This window comes from Ailuropoda melanoleuca, chromosome 14 (assembly GCF_002007445.2).
Source record: "Ailuropoda melanoleuca isolate Jingjing chromosome 14, ASM200744v2, whole genome shotgun sequence".
Taxonomy (NCBI): domain Eukaryota; kingdom Metazoa; phylum Chordata; class Mammalia; order Carnivora; family Ursidae; genus Ailuropoda; species Ailuropoda melanoleuca.
The window spans coordinates 68278291-68297890 of NC_048231.1; the positions used below are offsets into that span (position 1 = coordinate 68278291).

Here is a 19600-nt window from a genome sequence, read left to right on the forward strand (position 1 = left end):
GATGGCAACATTTTATAAAAGGTAGCAAGGACCTGAGAAGTAAGCTAACACACAAGAGAAGCATAGTTAAGAAACAGGAGAGCAGAGAAGCCCTGATATCTGTCCCCATGGATCCAACTATGTGTGAATCCTTGAACTTCCCAGTTTCTTGAGAAAATTCTCCAGACCATTTAAAAAGAGATTGAAAATGTGTTTTTAGCAAAAATGCTAATTAACCTTCATCCAGGCTTTTTGATAATAATTATGAGTTAATGGTATGCACTTCGGCCTTAAATTTAGAGCATTATTGGCCTTTAATAAGGATCTCTCACAAATACATGAGGATTTAATGTCTTACATTTAATACTGAGAAGCCCAGCTTGTCTAATTCCATCTGAAAATACCTTTGACCAAGATGAGAAAATGAAATGACATAATTTTTAACAAAGTGACCACTTCTTTAAATCTCCACTAGGAAACATCTTTTAATTCTGAAAAAAAGTGACTAGATATGCTTAAGATTATGGTCAATCATGGCCTCTTTGCCCCAATAGCTTATTTGTGAAGCCCAACACTGTACACAAATTCTACCCATTCAGCTAATGTGACTACCTATGCTCAAAAACTGCAAAATAAATGAAAATATCTTAAAAACAGTATTGAAAGAGTTAACAAGAGTTAAAATTAATGTAATGTAACTTTTTTCTTCAGGAAGATTTTTTTTCCCTATTAGATTTTCAGTTAGCACTTTTAAAATTGAAATGCCAAATGCTGAATACTATGAAACACATAGCACACAATAAAAATTAGCTTATCTCTCAGCTAATTTCTACCACAAAGTAACACATTAGTAAATGTCCAGTCATTCATCCGTCTTTCATTCGACAATATCAATTCAGTTGAATTGAACATGTACTGAGCAGCTTTCATGAGCAATTAATTGCACTGTATGTAAAACACTGTAGGTGACACGGACATGAACAAGGTAAGCGGTGTAGTACTCAAGGAACAGAACTTCCTGTAAAGGAGCTAAGGCCCATTTATAAGTAACAGCAATAGAAGACAGGATAAAACTACAAAAGATGTACCACGAAGCACAATTGGCACACAGAAGAAAGAGAGATTTAAGGCTGCTTTTAGCAAGAAGTGAGGACTAAATTGATAAAGACATATTTGATTTAGTCCTCCAACTCGTTCAAGAGATTGAGACAATCCACATTGAGACAATCCAGACAATCCAGAGGGTTTTCCAGTGAAGGGAGCCATGGGACGCAATTTCAAATTAGATTGCATTTTATCATGTTCCTCAAATACTGGGTACTAGGCTTGGTAGGACTTTTTACGTTTGTTATTTCAAATGACACTGGTTTTCATGTATGAAAAAAATGCTATTTGTTTCCGTTTTTCCCAGGAGGAAACTGAAGCTCAGGGATACAAGGTCTAAGAGTAATGACTGGCAAAGCAGGTCTAAGAGCCAAGATCCATGGGCTATGAAATCAAGGTGTTTTTCTTCAGATTTTATCAGCAATGCTCTAATTTTCCATTGTTTCCTTCAGGGCTCAGCTTCCCTCTGCTTGGAGGACATTTCAGCTCTTCCACAGACAACCTGTGAATGGTAACCTTGGTCATTGTCTGAGGTAGTTCTTTGTTTCTTACTCTGGAAGCAGAAATTAGCTGGGCATTGATTTGTGAATTAAAAGTAGTTTCTCTAAAAACAAACAAACAACAAACAAACAAACAAAAAAACCCAAAACAAAACAAAACAAAAAACCCAAAACAAAATCAAGACAATTTTTCCTTAGTCCTTTGTAGACAGTCTTAATGGCATCTATTTTGAGGACAAGAGGTATATTCATTCTGTTTTTCTGTTTAAGATAATCTCTTGTTTCTTCATAGCGACATTTAAGAATTACTTGGGTCTGCTGTGGTTTCACTGATGTACACAGATACAGACCTGTTTTTATTTACCCTGCTCAGTGTAAATTCTATTCTTCTGTTCTTAGAATTCAATGGTCTACTCAATTCTAAAAAACTCCCTTCTCATCTGAAAGTGGTTCTTATTCAAATGTCTCTTCCGGAATGCCTTTTAAATCTAGCTTTATCATTCTATTTTCCATCTTAACTTCTTTTTTCCTATTTCTCTTTCTTTTTCTTTCTAGAAGTAATTTCCACAGTTCTATGTTCCAGATTATTGATTTTTCTTTTTGGCTGAATCTTATCTGCTGCTTACCCCATCCAGGAAGGTTTGAATTTTAATGCTTATAATACCCGCCATTTTATTTGTCAAAGTCGTAACTGGATGTTTCTAATTCCCCTTTCACAGGGGAGGAACCCTTCCCAGCCATTCATGCACTTTGCAGTTTGTGTTCCTCTACGGTTACAAAATTCACATTTCTTGAACTTAAGTGGGCATTTAGACTGCAACCCTGACCTGTTTTGGCCTACATTCAGTTTTTCTACCTTGCTAGTCTGTTACCCTATCAAATTAAGGGCTTAGTACTCTGGCTATGAGTTTCCTATCAAGTTCATAGCCTGCAGATTTCCTTTTCTTTCTTCTGATTTTGGCTAGGTATTTAAAAAGTAGTTATATTCTACTCACTATTTTGTATTTATAGAGGGAAGGGGGATGGAGTGTATGAGGGGTACTCCATAAGGCTTAGGCCAACATTTTGCTAAAACTAAAAGATCCAGTGATAAGTAACTCTGACAACTATGTTGGCTGTATTCTTTAGACTCTAATTATTCCTCAACCTTAATATATTTAGTAAGTAATGAGAGAACAGTACCTATGATCCCTGAGTCAGGAACAATCAGTGGACCACAAGAGCACATACAGAGAAAAGTATCAGAAGTCCCATGTGATAGCTTAAGGTAATGCATGAAATAATCAAGTGTGTTAGAAGAAAGGGTAGGAAGAGGCCAGATCATATGCTAAATATTTCATATGCATTATCATATATAATATTCCAACAGCCCTCTCCTTTCAAAAACTGGAGATTCAGAAACATAACACAAAGTTGTACAGGAATTGAACTAAGCCAGGAATTGAACCTAGGTCTCTCAGTTTCAAAAGGCCATACTCTATTATTGTAAGAAATTTAGAATTTGTTCTGAGATGGCAAAAGTTTGACATCACCAAAGGCAGAATCAAGGAAGACTATTCCAAGAACAAAGGTAGATTTCTCATACAGTCAATGAAGTTTAGATACCAGAGTCCCTCAACCGGATGGAACTCTCGGAGTTTCTGGAAATTGTAAGCATTCTGGGTAGGGAAGGTATATCCATGTAATAAGGTTACCTATACTCAACAGTAAAAAGGAATGAACTATTGGTTCACGCAACAACATGGACAAATCTTAAATGCATTTTGCTAAGTGCAAGAAGCTAGACCTAAAAATCTACATATTGTTTGATTCCATTTATACGACATTCTGGAAAAGACAAAACTATAGAGATGGAAAACAGATCAGTGGTTGCTATGTTTAGGGAAAGGGAAGTTTACTACAAAGGAACTTTTAGGTTAATGGGGCTCTTCTGTATTGGTATTGTGGTGGTAGATATAGGACTCTGGATTTGTCAAAACATGAAAAACTATTTAGCACAATAAATGGCTTTTGTTGTATGTAAATTTTTTAATTAACCATGATATCAGGTGAGGCCATGATGGAATGCGGATTAAGGCGAATAAACCTAACTATATTAAAAAAAAAAGCCAAGTGAAAGTCAGAAAGTATGTATATGTAAGTGTGTCTGAAAATTGTCTCAAGAGATGTTAGAAGAAAAGGGTTCGAATCTTCAAGACTTCTGTTTTTGAAAAAATTTTATGTATGGTATCTTTTTAAACTAGAAATAAATATTCATCCTTCTTAATTTTTTGCTCATAATTTTGTATTTTTTTTTTAATGAAAGGCACAACTTTTATAACTTTCAGTCACAAATCCTAGTTCTGTCCCTGCCTGGAAACAGAGGGTAGGGAGGGAGTACAAGATGAAAACAGAGAAGAGAGTTAGGATTCTGTAAGAATATAGGTATGAGGCAGGAAGGGCTAGAACTAAAATGGTAGCTGATAAAAGTCAAAATTACTGGACTGATTCAGGAATCACAACAAAGAAAGAATAAACAGAATTCAGTGAGTGGTAGGATGCAAGCCGTAAGTGTAAGAAAGAGTCCAGTCTCATTCCAGGCTTATGAGCGCTGCTGCAAATGACAATACTGGCACAATTACCAGAAAGAGGCAAGTCAAGATGAATTTACTGGTGATTTGGTAGATGAGGTGAAAGACCAGTGGAGAGGATGAATAATGGAAAATACAAAGAGTTCCTTGAGGATAGAACAATACTTTGTCCAGCATCTGGCTGACATTTAGAATGAAATACAAAAGCTCTGCAGATGACTGGGCTTCTATGGCGAGAGCTGCTTACACAGAGCAGACCTTCCCCTGCAGACGGGGGAAGGTGCGGTACATGGCCGAGCCCGGGATCTTAGCAAGTGGCTCAAAAGCAAAGGTAAATAAGGAGGGAGAGCAACAAGAGCCTCAAGAAAATGGGGGTGATTTCATTGAGGATGCAATGTCTGGGTCTGGTACAAAGGCAGTTGTGTGATTTTTTAAAGAACCAATTCAATAGGGTCGTGAGAACCAGAAACTGATGTGAGGGACCATTGGGGGAGTTGGTGGTAATATGATCTGGCAGTATAAAATAATCTTTCAGGAAACTGGCAAAGAAAGGTGGTCTCAGACTGCAGAAAAGGAGACAAGAGATGAAATATTTTCTTGGAGTCTTGGGACTTTTTTTTTTTTTTTTTAAGTCAGAAGAGAAGTTTCCCTCTCTCAGTGAAAAGGGAAAACAGGAACTGTGAGTGTTGGGATGGTTGATGAAGCAACGTCCTGAAGGAGGCTGAATGATGGGAGAACAGAGGCTTCAGGGTCATCCGGGGCAGATACAATGAGGACATTCCCTCTGCAAAGACAGTGGCAGATATTTGAAAAATTTTAGATGATTGTGAAAGTTTCTAATATTGCTTGTGTAAACTCTTTGATAACTAAGACTAAGGTACATCCATGTTACGAATGGCCAAAGTGAAATAGAGATGCAGATCATGAAACTGAGCAAGTAAAAGAATTGTGAGTTCAAAAGGTCAGAGAGCAAAAACTATTAAAGAAAATAGTAGAGGATGTGATTAAAAAGAAATACTATGAATAAAGAACTCAGAAGATGGCACGAAAATATCCCAGGGGATAGTAGATGACATTTATAAAAAAGAGACCAAAAGTTGGTACAAGTAGCAGGTGGGGAATTCAAGCAGAATGTGTTTGCTAATTAATTAGCTTCATTAAGTTAACTGGTCACAAAGACAGAAACCTACACAGTTGTGGGAATAATAACGTGAATAATGCCCAGGTTACTATAGATTTTAATCATGACCTTGTATGAAGGGCTGGGTCTATCTCCAATCAAAGTTTTAAAGAAGCACTTTAATTCATTTTTTATAATCTCTCCCTTTGCTAAAGAATGAACAGCACGTGTCACCATAGCTTTTGCAATGCTCATATCAGGGGAGCTTTAAATTGAAAACAAATTCCGATCTCTCTACTATCACCTGCATTAGACAACTAGAGGCAAATGCTGTAATTAGTGAAATTCCCTAAAAAAAAAGTACTATTTCCAAAACATTACTTCTTTTCTAAGGAAAGAGTCATAAGCTCAAAAGAGCAGATATCAAAATAGCTGAGGAAGGCACTATAGAATGTAATTAAAAAGAAATACTATAATAAAGAACTTTGATTATGGTATTAAAATATGGTGTTTCCATAATTACACATATTTTTTTTAATTTATAACTCATTTTCCCCCTAAAATAGATATTAGAGCCACCAAAGAAATATATACTCTATGTATAATTAAACAAAAAGAGAACTAGGACTTCAGATAAACTTTGGCTCTGAACTTGCTGGCAGTGAGCACAAAAGTGAACAAATTCAGTTGCATTGTCCTAGTAAAGAGAAAACAAAACGCATTCTATTTCCAAAGGAGAAGCACTTTTCTCCTTGTATTACATTCTAAAAGAAATTTATGAAATAAGGTAATTAACTATGGACATTTAGTAGCCTAGTGGACAACATCCTTAGCAAAATATTACAAAAATGTCAGAGACCGATATCTTCAAATAGTTAATCACATGATATGTGAAAGGAAGTAAACAGGTAATTTTTCAAGACACTGAATTTATTGAATTCAAATATCTAGGCTACCTGATCTATTTTGGTAGAGTGGCACAATTTGAGATACTGTAGGAATGATGGGCCGCAAGTGTCTTACAAGGGCTCCCCTAAATACCTTCTGAGTTTTATAAAAAATACATGTAAACAAATGCAGGATGGTGAAACAGTCTCTAACAATATAATATCAGAACACAAAAAGAGAAATCACATCACATAACACAGACTATACTTAGGCATGAACCAATCCCACCTTGTTCATAAAGTTTTGCTTTTATGATCTTATCTGTTATATGTGCTCCTGAATTTAAGATCAGGACATCTTGACGAAACACATTTTTTCCCTAGAACATCAACAGATATTCCTTAGAAAACTAGTTAAAGTAATTTGAGATTCAAAGCTGCACAACTGAATCAGTAACAATTGGATGTATTTGTTAAAGGATTAATTTAATGGCTGTTTAACTCATTCATTGGGTTCTAAAAATCTAATAAAAATCTAATAAAAACTAAAACCAGTTTGACTCTGGGTCAAACTTATGAGATTTTTTCATAAAACATGCCCTTTGATATTCAACACGGAGGATTTTATGATTTGAAAGGATTGGCAACAGTGAGTTGGTGAAAGCGTACAGAAAAGAATCATAATACGAAAATAATATAGCTGTTATATAACTATAGTAATACAGTTATTGTACTTCACCCATTACAGAGACTATTTGGAGTGATGGCATGAAATTTTGGCTACTTAAGCAACCGAGATCGGGGGGTCTTGATAATTCTAGTGAAATAAAAATGCTTAAATACCTACTCTAATATTTGTATGCATTCAGTGAAGTCAATTAAAAGTATTTATGTTGACATGTAAATTCTTAAGGGATAATTATTAACCATGCATAGATCTTGTATTAATGACAGTGAGATATTAATAAAAGTGAAAGCCAGCATTCTCAACTAATGTATGTTGTGATGAACCACTTCTATAGGATTACCTCTTTGAATTTCATAAACACAAAACATATAATTCAATATTTTGTGTTTCACTCTACTTAAGGAGTCTTCTAGCTTAGACACCCCAAATAACTGGAAGAAATAAGCTTGTTGAACACCACTTTGGAATCTCCTACCAAATAATCCTACACTTATCCAAACCTATAATGGGGCGCCTGGATGGCTCAGTTGGTTAAGCATCTGCCTTCAGCTTGGGTCATGATCCCAGGGTCCTGGGATGGAGTCCCACATCGGGCTCCTTGCTCAGCGGGGAGCCTGCTTCTCCTTCTGCCTCCCTCTCTCCCTGTTTATGCTCTCTGTCGGATAAATAAATAAAAATTAAAGAAAAAATCCTTCACATAAGAATTTCATTTTACAAATATATTAAAAAATTCTTATGTTGACCTATTAAGTATTGCAGAATAACTTGTATGTTAAAATGACTATTTGCTGAAAATGAGACTTTTTCCCCCATGTCTACCTACACAAAACACAATAGAGGGAAGATTTAATTTAATGCTGTTTCAATTTAAAAAAAAAAAAACAAACTATGGATATTATTTTATATCTAATTTTAAAAAGCGAAGGCCAAAAATATTCACATACAAAATTTAGTTGTAATTACTATCTGCCCTAGTCATACATTTTCCTATCTATTCTAGATAAGGGTAAGTATTCAAAATGACACATAATTCTCCCCATGCCCCATGACAATGAAGTAATACATTAAAAAAAAAAAATCAAAATCCCAAGTGTCAACGGATGGTAGATTTGTTATTTCCAGTGGTATATTCCTGAGTAAATGTATCCAAAGAAAATCGTGACCTAGGATATAAATTTTCATTCATGTTGTTCACTTAACATTTAATTATATTAGGCCTTATATTATTACTTAAGTATTTCACTTCCGCAACTTGTCACCTCCATAAATCATAATGATCAGGGAACATGTTATATTTTCCTAATTAACTGGTCAGAAATCTCTAATATTTGTACTTATTACTTTGTATAATGGTACATACATTATTGAATAAATGAATAAATAATAAAAGTTAAGGAAAATAGCACTTCTTTAGAGCATATTTCTTTATGATTAGTTTGTAAAACTACTTGACTTTGAATTAGTCAACTCTTGTTCTTCTCTATGCATAGCACACGGTGTACAACAAATGGATCTGCATATTGAAGTAAATAAATACAATCAGTAGAAAAACCTGTGAAAGTCTCAAATATGCCCGGGAGATATTAAGAATTTTACATGACAATGATTTTTTTTTAAAGATTTTATTTATTTATTCGACAGAGATAGAGACAGCCAGCGAGAATGGGAGCACAAGCAGGGGGAGTGGGAGAGGAAGAAGCAGGCTCTCTATAGCAGAGGAGCCTGATGTGGGGCTCGATCCCATAACGCCAGGATCACGCCCTGAGCCGAAGGCAGACGCTTAACCGCTGTGCCACCCAGGCGCCCCGACAATGATTTTTTTCTTATAAAGAATAATTAATGGAAAATAAGAAATTTTACCAAAGAAACTCTAAATAATATTACAAGATTAGGAAAACAAATAGAAATGCTAAATGCTGGTAAAATAAAAAACTTGATGTATGATATCATCTTTATTATTACTGTAAGAGAAAAGTATATATCGTACATTGTATTCTTAAAGAGACATATTTACGTTCAATAGCAATTTTACATCAGCTGCCAAGTGGTTCTGAACCAAATGTCAATGCCAGGACTCTAGGCTTTTACATCTGTTTAGATACCCTTTTCTCTCTATCATCTCTCTTTTACTGAGTAGGTACTAATAATTTCTAAATAATTCAGTAATGGGAGAAAGAGTTTTCTTTTCTTCAAGCAAACTCTCTTCTACCTCTACTGTCATAATTCAGTGTGATCAGGTCTAGCAAGGCCATTTTGATTTTTAAATGACGTATGCACTACAAACTGGCTTCAATATAGTTATTATTCTGGGAAGTAAACAAGAATTTACATGGAGTATTCTGTGATTGTTCGATACGAACAGTTTGGGAACCTTTTATCAGATGACAGATTAAGTAATATTTGAAAATATTGTCACAGTTAAGATCTATTGAGTGGTTACTATGTGTCAGAAATGGTTTGTAGAGCTTTACAAGTGACAACTTATAGAATTCTCACAACTTTATAAGTTAGGAGTCAACACTTCTAGAAGGGGCATCTGAGTACAGGTAACAAGTAACTTGCCAGTCACACAGCTACAAGGGGGGGGGATCCAGAACTCCAAATGAGGCTCCCTGGGGACGGAACCTTATGCTTGGTACCATCTAGGCAGACTGCTTCTCTATAAAGTCATACTGTTTTAAAGAATATCAAAGGAGGGCACCTGGGTGGCTCAGCGGGTTAAACGTCAGACTCTTGATTTAGGCTCAGGTCATGTGCTCAGAGTCTTGAGATTGGCCCCCGCACGGGGCTCCCCACTGGATGTAGAGCTTGCCTAAGATTCTCTCTCTCCTTCTCCCTCTGCCCCTCTCCCCCAGCTCTGTCTCTCTCTCTCTCTCAAAAAAAAAAAAAAAAAGAAAGAAAGAAAAGAAAAAGAAAAAATATCAAAGGTATTTTTACAAGACAATGAAGAAGAATTGTTAGTAGATAGATGAATTGATAGATTTATTGCTTTTGTCATTTCATTTAGATCTAAGAACCTATTTGTCCTACATGACATCTCTGAAACCTCTCCCAGCTTCACCAACACCACCCCTTCACAGCTAACACATTACAGGCACTGATCACAAACACCAACAGTCTTGGCTTTGATGGAGCCAAGAAAGGGAAAAAAAATGGCTTCAGAAAATTTCTAATACATTTTTGCTCCTGTACATAAAAAACAAAAATTAAAAAAAAAACACATTGTAAACAGATACACTATTTCTAGGAATAGCAATTAGCACAAGGTGAAACAATACAGTTCGAAAACCATTGATATCTGATTTCCACCCATGAATAACCTAATGCCAACATAATCTCATCCATCTGTAAAGCTCAGATGAATGGCAAAGCTCATGTTACCACAAGCACACAAATACACTGAGTACAACAGAGCCTTCTTTTTCACGTGAGGATTTTCATTCCCTGATCTTTACTCTCAAGACTTGCTACTTGTTAACCATTGGTATGAAAACAGCATTATTTAGATGGATCCATCCATTTCCTTTGGTTCCAGGGAAAGCTGTTCTCACATGCCACCTAAAGCAACAACTCGTGCTTCAACTGAAGGTTAAACTTATATCAGCTTTAGTAGTGACAGAGAACAAACACGTGTGAAATGCCGGTTCTCATTGGCTTTTAACTCAGATTCCCCTCATTTCCTGTACCAGGTAGCATGTGTGCCTGTGAGTGCTGGTCTCACCAGACATTCCTTATTGAATAACAAGGGGATAAATACTTCGGGAAGATGAAAAGGAGAAGGGGAAGAAAACAAACAAGCAAACAAAAACCCCTTGGACCTGACATTATGGAAAAAATAAAAAAGACACTAAGATGGAAAAAAAAAAATAGTGTCATGGTTTACATGTGGGATTTTGATGGAATCTAGGGCTGTGTTTTAATTCAAAACTCACCATCTCAAAACCACTTCTTTTCATCCGCCTGCAGGACTTGAGGTAAGTACGTATACGTTTTCTGGCACGCTCTTGATACTCAGGGAATTGTCGCCTGCATGAGTCAATGATAGCCTGGATCTTTTCTTTGGGCTGCTTAGAGATTGGGACCATTCGGTCCAAGTTTTCATCTACAAACAGCCTGACAAACATCTGTTGGCAAGAGGGAGACAGAGGAGAAGGGTTTGGAGGACTGCTCTCTGCTGTTCCTAGCTTCCTGTCTTGATTACCGATAGGAAAATACTCTTTTCTGCTTTATGTACTGGAGAACTTTGCAATGGAAAGCCAGAAATTTTAAGCAAACACCCTTTAAAGGCTTTCTAAATGGCTGGATAAAAAAATAGAGAGAAAAGAGAGAGAGAGGCAGACAGACAGACAGACAGACAGAAAAGTATAGACTATCGTGTAGGAAAAAAAAATCAGGAAATAACAGTAGACTGTGACAATTAAGCACCCCATAAAATTCTCCATTAATGATAAATGCAGCTGCTATATTGCTACACTAATCTCTGAAAACAATGGACTCTTTTGTCATGCATAATTAGATAAGCTGGGAAGGCAAGAGAAATAACTGATGACAGGCATACTCTTCGAGGAATAAGCTGAGGCCCCCTCATCCACTAGGTAAACATGCATACTCACACAACACAAATCCAGTTTTCAGCTCACATTTGGCTTTAAAATTCTAAACAAAACACAGCAATTCTGGTGTCTGGTTGGCAAAGAGTGTTTCATGTACTTTTTAAATCCTTCTGTAAATTAAACAGACATGTCTCTAGAATATCCACATTTACCAACAAGCAACAACATGAAAGTGAAGTGGTAAAAAGTAAGCCCCACGGGGAGGGTGGCTGGACTCACATTAAAAGCTTTCAGCCGCTCCGCCTCCACGCCATCCGTCTCATTCACTTTCTCGGAATCGTCGTGGTCGTCGTGGTCATCTTCATCCTCATCGCCCCTGTTTAGAGACAGGTCCTCGGCACCTCGGTCTACGCTCTCATTTTTTCCAGAGTCGTAGCTTGAGTAGCTGTGTGCAGGAGACTGGAAAGAAAGGGGCAAATCGTTGCTTTTTAATTCATCACAGAACATATGAATTCCATTTTTAATTTCAACGGTTTCTCAAACATCTTGCTGAAAGAAGTTAATCCCAGGGTCGTGGCTATTTTAATTTGAATCAAAATTAATGAAGATTAGATGAAAAATCCATCTCCCCAGTCATGCCAGCTACATTACAAGTGCTCAAGAGCTGCATGGAACATTGCTATCACTGCAGAAAGTTCTATCAGATTTAGCTTTTTGAGAGCAAAGATAGTTTCCACTCAATATGCATACTTTAAGAGAAAGAAAAACCAATCTGTAATCACCTTTCTGACAGAATCATTGAATCACATATTCTTACAAAGAGAAATGACCTCAGACCTTAGTCAGTCTAACCGTGTCAGTATTTTTTTAAACAGATAAGGAAACTGAGGGGTGGATATATTTAATTGATTTGTCCAACAAGGACTACACAAAATATTGATACTAGGGGTGCTAAGTACAAGACAACGTCTTGAAAATCAGTTTTTAAATTGTGTGTGAGTCTTAGGACGGCACTGAATTTTGGTCTAGAAAAAAGGAACCAGGTTTCCTCTGAATTATGTTAAGCTTAATACTTCCTAATGCTTAATGGAAGATGAATGCCAACAAACACAGTTCTCAGGAACCTCAATAATTGTGTTCAAGACCAACCATGGGTCCTGCTGTGCTATCTCCTACTTCTTTGTGCAGCACCTTTTCCTTTTAGAAAGAGCCTCTGCTCCCCCAGGTGAGAGCGCCAATCCCAGGGCAGCAACCTCCTCTACCCCAGCTGTGCCCCAACTTTACCTCTGGGTGACTGAGATCAAGTTGAATCCAGCAAGGCTAAGTAGAATAGACTCCTAATAACATCACCTGAGATTCTAGATTCAACTGTGCCTGAAATTAACCCACCAGCTGTTTGATACTGTACTCTCCTACACCTCATCCCCCTTCATTTTTTCTTCACCTAAGTCTGAGTTTTGTCCTTTGCAATTGAGTCTGGAATGGTACAGAAATCAGTCATGGTAAGGCCAGATTAACAACCCAAATTTCACATATAAAAACTTAGATACCTAGGTGACCTCAGTGGAATGGACAATATCTCTGTAAACAGCAGCAGCATCCTCAAATCAAAAAACTAAAATGTTTTTGAATGCTTTTGAAAGAAACTCACAATGGAAAATTTTAAATCAGCAGTGTTCAAAAATGCCTGTGTGTGGTAACATGTGTAGAATGTTGTAAGGATCATGCTAACATATTATTACTGCATAATCAGAGAAAGAATAAAACTAGAATAGATCCCTGACATAAAAAACAGAGGTAAAATTTTGAAAAACAACATGTTTTATAACATATTATTGTAATATAATAATATTTTAAATTAACAAGGTGGATTTACCTTTTAAAATATAAGGCAAATATTCCATTGGTTTGAAAAATGCACCATCTATGTATTTTTTTTTAAAGATTTTTTATTTATTTATTTGACAGAGATAGACACAGCCAGCAAGAGAGGGAACACAAGCAGGGGGAGTGGGAGAGGAAGAAGCAGGCTCGTAGCATAGGAGCCTGATGTGGGGCTCGATCCCATAACGCCGGGATCATGCCCTGAGCCGAAGGCAGACGCTTAACCGCTGTGCTGCCCAGGCGCCCCCCATCTATGTATTTTTAATGCCAATGTGCAACATTTAAAAAATGTTACAATACACTTATCTGAATGCAAATATGCTGGGCTAAGATATTCTTTCTACATGCCATGTGAAATACACAACCCAGCCGTCTGCTATAAATAGAACCATTTGGAATGACATCGGATTTATACCTCTAGTCCCACTAGGTAAAGAAGACCCAGTCTTACAGATCTGAGACTATTCAGAATCTAAATCTAAAGCATAATCAATTTTTCCTTCTATAATATAAACTGAAATTTGTATAACTCTGAATCCAGTTTCTTAGCTGGAGTGTCATTTCCTGCCTCTCTCACTGTTGAAAATACAACTAGCTTTCAAGGCCAAACCAAGTAAATTCAATTTCCATCAAGATTCCCTCTTCTATCTCAGTCTACTTTAATGTTTCTCTGAAGTGTGAACTCTTAATGCACTATGGCATTTGACACAAAATTAAGCACTATCATTGCTCTCTACTTCTCGTGTTAATTTGCATTTTCTTTCAAGCTAGACTGAGATAGGAATCAACACATGACGTCTCCTTCTTCTCTCAGAGCAACAAAGAAATGCTCTACGGAAATAGCACTTAAGACTGTTAGCAGTGTCCCATTTTCTACAAACTATTTGGTCTTAAAAAATGAGAGAATAAAGCCAAGCCACAGATTCGTAGAAAATATTTACAAAAGGCACACCTGGTAAAGGATTGTTAGCCAAAATACACAAACACTAAAAACTAAATGACAAGAAAGTAAACAACCTGATTAAAATATGGGCCCCAAACTTTAAGAGATACCTCACCAAGGGAGATAAACAGATGGCAAATAGACCTATCAAAAGAAGCTTCACATATGTCATCAGGGAAATGCAAATTAAAACAATTAAGAGATACCACTATACGCCCATTAGAATGGCCAAATCTGGAACAACAATATCAAATGCTGGCGAGGATGTGGAGCACCTGGAACTCATTCACTGCTGATGGGAATGCAAAATGGTACAATCACTTCGGAAGACAATTTGGTTTTTTCTTACAAAACTAAACATACTCTTATCATATGGACAATTTTGCTCCTTGGTATTTACCCAAAGAGTAAAAAATTTATGTCCACACAACAAACTGCACAGGGATGTTTATAACAGCTTTATTCTGAATTGCTAAAACGAAAGCAATCAAGATGTGCTTCAATAGGTGAATGGATGCATAAACCGTGGTACATCCAGAGAATGGAATATTATTTAATACTAAAAAGATAAAAGCTAATCGAGACATGAAGGAATACCCAACACTTGTTACTAAGGGAAAGAAGCCAATCTGAAAAGACTACATATTGTAGGATTTGAGCTATAAAACATTCTGGAAAAAGCAGAACTATGAACAGTTAAAAGATCATTGGTTGCCAGGAGTTGTGAGGGGCGGGGGATGAATAGGTGGAGCACAGAGGATTTCTAGGGCTCTGGGAATACTCTGTATGATACTATAATGGTAGATACATGTCACTGTATATTTGTACAAGCCCACAGAATGTAAACACCAGGACTCCTAATATAAACAATGGACTTTGGGTATTTAGTTTGTCAATGTAAGTTCATCAATTATAACAAACGTACCACTCTGGTAAGTGATGTGATAATGAGGGAGGCTATTACATGCATAGGGGCAGGGGTTTTTAAAAATCACTGCATCTTCTTTTCAATTTTGTTTAGAACTTAAAACTGCTCTAAAAATAAAGTCCTTTTCTAAAATTGGGGTATATGGGTATTGGGATGTTAATATAGAATCAAACCATAAAAATTACTATAGCCTTTTAACAACCCACATAAAATATGGCAGTTTCTACACCATAAACCTACCTCAACTTATTAAGAACCTTGGATGACCATACTCTAAGAAGCCTTCATTTCAGGAGCAATTATTTTCATATTCCTGGTATAAATTGAAAAAAATCCAATTTAAAAAAAATTTTAAAGATTCTATTTATTTGACAGAGAGAGAGAGAGAGAGAACAAGCAGGGGGAGAGGCAGAGGGAGAGGGAGAAGCAAGCTCCCCACCGAGCAGGGAGCCTGATGCTGGGCTCCATCCCAGGACCACAAGATCATGACCTGAGCTGAAGGCAGATGCTTAACCGACTGAGCACCCAGGTGCCCCCAAATCAAATCTTAAAAAAAATCCAAAATGTAAGGAATCACCACTTAGGCCCTATAGAAGATGCAAACTTGCCTTTCCTCATAACAGAGGTGTTAGTTCATGGAGCCAAAAGTATATTTTTGCCTTAATTATATATTCCATTTTTTCCTCTTGAGATAACCTGCGGCTCTCCTTAGCAAAGACCTCTTAAAAAATACATTTGCACTTCTATTTTCTCACATTTTTACCATCCTAATAGAACTGCTAGCTCTGGACCTAGGACACCTCCCTCCCCTCCCCTCCCCTCCCCTCCCAAAAAGGAAGCTTAATCTGTTTGCTTACTCTGTGGTCAGAGCATAGAATGGCTCAGACAGCAAGGCCATAGTGCTTAATAGGAGACACAGCTGAGGCTAGAGGGGCAATTTGTGATATATACAGACAAAGGAAATAAAGACAAACCTTTCATTTCTTTATCAAGCCTTAAATAAGGGAAGAATCTCATGAATTTAGTGGCAGGCATCTATGTTTTCATAATAGTCTATATGCAGCCCTGTCACAGCACTGATCATGATTATACAAGTTGGCTTACATGTCCACCTTCCACACAGCCTAAGAGTTATTTGATGTTGGGGTCACTCAGAGACCATGCCTTTTCCATCCTTAAAACCTTGCACAATGTCAAGCACATAGAGGGAATAAGGCAATAAATGTTTTCTGAATAAGTGATTGCTTACACGTTAGAGTTGTACAGAAGATAATTTGAATTAATTTTTAAATTGCAATTTAAAAATTTATCTTGCCAGTTCTTTTTTAATTGAGTTATAATTGACAAACAACATTATATTAGTTTTGGGTATATAATAATGATTTGATATTTGGATATATTGCAAAATGATCCAAATAATTCTAGTTAACCTCTGCCACCATATAGAGTTTAAAATTGTTTGTGATGAGAACTTTTAGGATTTACTTTAACAACTTCAAATAAGCAATACAATATTATTAACTATAGTCACCATGCTGTACATTACATCTCTGTGACTTACTCTATAACTCAAAGTTTGTACCTTTGACTCCTTTCATCTATTCCCTATGCACCGACCACCACCCAACTCTGGCAACACCAACTTGTTTTCTATCTCTCTTTTGGTTGGTTTTTTTGTTTTGTTTTTCAAGATTCCACATACAAGTGAGATCATTTGATATTTGCCTTTCTCTGACTCTCTTCACTTAGCAGAATGTCGTCAAGGTCCATCCATGTTGTCACAAATGGCAAAAGTTCCTTCTTCTTATAGCTGAATAATAATCTATTGCATATATTTACTACATTTTCTTGCTTCACTCCTCCATTGATGGACACTTAGGTTGCTTCCATGTCTTGAGTATTGTAAGTAATAATTCAATGAAAACAGGAATAAGTATACCTTCCTAGTATTTTCATTTTCTTTAGACAAATACCCAGAAGTAGAATTAGTGGATCATATGAAACTCTTCTGATTTCATTTTACTTTTTTAAGATTTATGTATGTATTTATTTATTTGAGAGAAAGAAAGAGAGAACATGAGAGCAAGAGAAAGCATGTGTGGGGAGGAGGGGAAGCAGAAGGGGCAGGAGAGAAAGAGGGAAAGAATCCCAAGCAGACTCTGTGCCGAGCAGGGAGCCTGACATGAGGCTCAATTTCAGGACCCAGAGACCATGACCTGAGCCAAAACCAAGAGTGAACACAGCCAACGGAGCCACCCAGGTGCCCCCATAATGAAACTTCTATTTTTTTAAATGATTTTATTTATTTATTTGACACTGAGAGAGGGAGAGAGAGAGAGAGAGCACGCGCACAAGCAGGGGAAGCAGCAGAGGAAGAGGGAGAAGCAAACTCCCCGCTGAGCAGGGAGCCTGATGTGGGGCTCAACCCTGGGATCATGACCTGAGCTGAAGGCAGACACATAACCAACTAACCACCCAGGCACCCCTATTTTTAATTTTTTGAGGAACATCCATACTGTTTTCCATAATGCCTACACCAATTTATATTCCCACTGATAGTGCACAAGTGCTCCCTTTTCTCCACATCCTGGCCAACACTTGTTATACCTTCTCCTTTTGATAATAGCCATTCTAACAGGTGTGAGGTGATACCTCATTGTAGTTTTGATTTGAATTTCCCTGATAATTAGTGATACTGAGCATCTTTTCAGGTGTCTATTGGCCATATGTATGTCTTCTTTGGAAAAATGTCTATTCAGATCCCTTGCCCATTTTTAAATTGGATTGGTTGGTTTTTTGGTGTTAAGTTGTAGAATTTCTTATATATTTTGGATCTTAACCTCTTATTGGATATAACATTTGCAAGTATGTTCTCCGGTTTGTTGGTTTCCTTCACTGTGCAACAGCTTTTTGTTTGATATAGTCCCCATTTGTTTACTTTTGCCTTTGTTGCTTTTGATCTCCATGTCAAATCCAAAAATCATCACCAACACAGACATCAAGGAAATAACCGCCTGTATTTTCTTTCAGAGTTTCATGGTTTCAGGTCTTATATTCAAGTCTTTAATCCATTTTAAGTTTGTTTAGGCACATGGTGTTAAGTAGTGGTTTTATCCTTTTGCATGCAGCTGTACAATTTTCCCAAAATTGTTTATTGAAGACACTGTCTTTCCCCATGGTCTGTTCTTGGCTTTGTCATAAATCAATTGACCACATATGCATGGGTTTATTTCTGGTCCCTCTATTCTGTTCCACTGATCTAGGTGTCTGTTTTTATGCCAATACTATATAGTTTTAATTACTATAGTTTCGTAATACATACTGAAATCGGGGAGCGTGATGTCTCCAGCTTTGTTTTTCTTTGTCAAGATTGCATTGGCTATTTGGGGTCTTTTGCAGTTCCATATAAATTTTAGGATTATTTGTCCTACTTCTGCGAAAAATGCCATTGGAATTTTCATGTGTCTAGATAAATTATTTGATAAGACTACATGGAGTCTCTAGATTACTTTGGGTGTAATATTATTTCTTCCAATCAATCAGCATGGAATATCTTTTCATTTGTTTGTGTCAGTTTAAATTTCTTTCACCAATGTCTTATACTTTTCAGTGCATAGATCTTTCACCTCGTTGCTTCAGGTTTCTCCTAGGTATTTTATTCTTTTTAAATGTAATTTTTAATGAGATAGTTTTATTAACTTCCCTTTCTGATAGTTGTTATTAGTGTATAGAAACAATTTTTTAATTGAAGTAGAGTTGAAGCACAATAGATTTCTGTATATTGATTTGGGAATTTGTAACTTACTGAATTCAGCCAGCTTTTAAGAATATATTAGTCATTACTGAATATATTGGGCAATCTTAGAATCATTAAAAATATCAGCAGTCTAGAAGCAATGGTTCTCTATCTGTAGTGTCCTTTGCAAATATATTCTCCCATTCCGTGGGCTGTCTCTTAGTTTTTTTGACTGTTTCCTTGGCTGTGCAGAAGCTCTTTATCCTGATGAAGTCCCATAAGTTCATTTTATCTTTTGTTTCTCTTGCCTTTGGAAATGTGTCATGAAAAAGGTTGCTCTGGCCGATGTCGTAGAGGTTGCTGCCTATGTTCTCTAGAATTTTGATGGATTCCTCTCTCACATCGAGGTCTTTCATCCATTTGGAGTTTATTTTTGTGTATGGTGTGAGAGAGTGGTCAAGTTNGAGTGGTCAAGTTTCATTCTTTTGCATGTAGCTGTCCAATGTTCCCAGCACCATTTATTGAAGAGACTGTCTTTTTCCACTGGATGTTTTTTCCTGCTATATCAAAGATTAGTTGCCCAAAGAGCCGAGGTTCCTATTCTGGGTTCTCTATTCTGTTCCATTGGTCTATGTGTCTGGTATCCAAGATCTACAAAGAACTTCTCAAACTCAATACACGAGAAACAAAAAAACAAATCAAAAAATG

The 19600-nt window shown here is 36.7% G+C and overlaps 1 protein-coding gene across 12 annotated transcripts in view; it reads right to left on the bottom strand.

Annotated features, from left to right (window-relative positions):
* NOL4 (nucleolar protein 4) overlaps window positions 1-19600 on the bottom strand; it is a 388522-nt gene that overhangs the window by 106195 nt on the left and 262727 nt on the right. For 9 of the 12 annotated variants that reach the window (XM_002917596.4, XM_034642861.1, XM_034642862.1 and 6 more), the window contains 2 exons: window positions 11681-11860; window positions 10781-10972 (listed from right to left, as the gene is read on the bottom strand). In XM_002917596.4, the coding sequence (XP_002917642.1) occupies window positions 10781-10972; window positions 11681-11860 (372 nt within the window). The remainder of the gene's footprint in view (window positions 1-10780; window positions 10973-11680; window positions 11861-19600) is intronic. The other 3 variants (XM_002917597.4, XM_034642865.1, XM_034642863.1) reach the window with 1 other exon arrangement.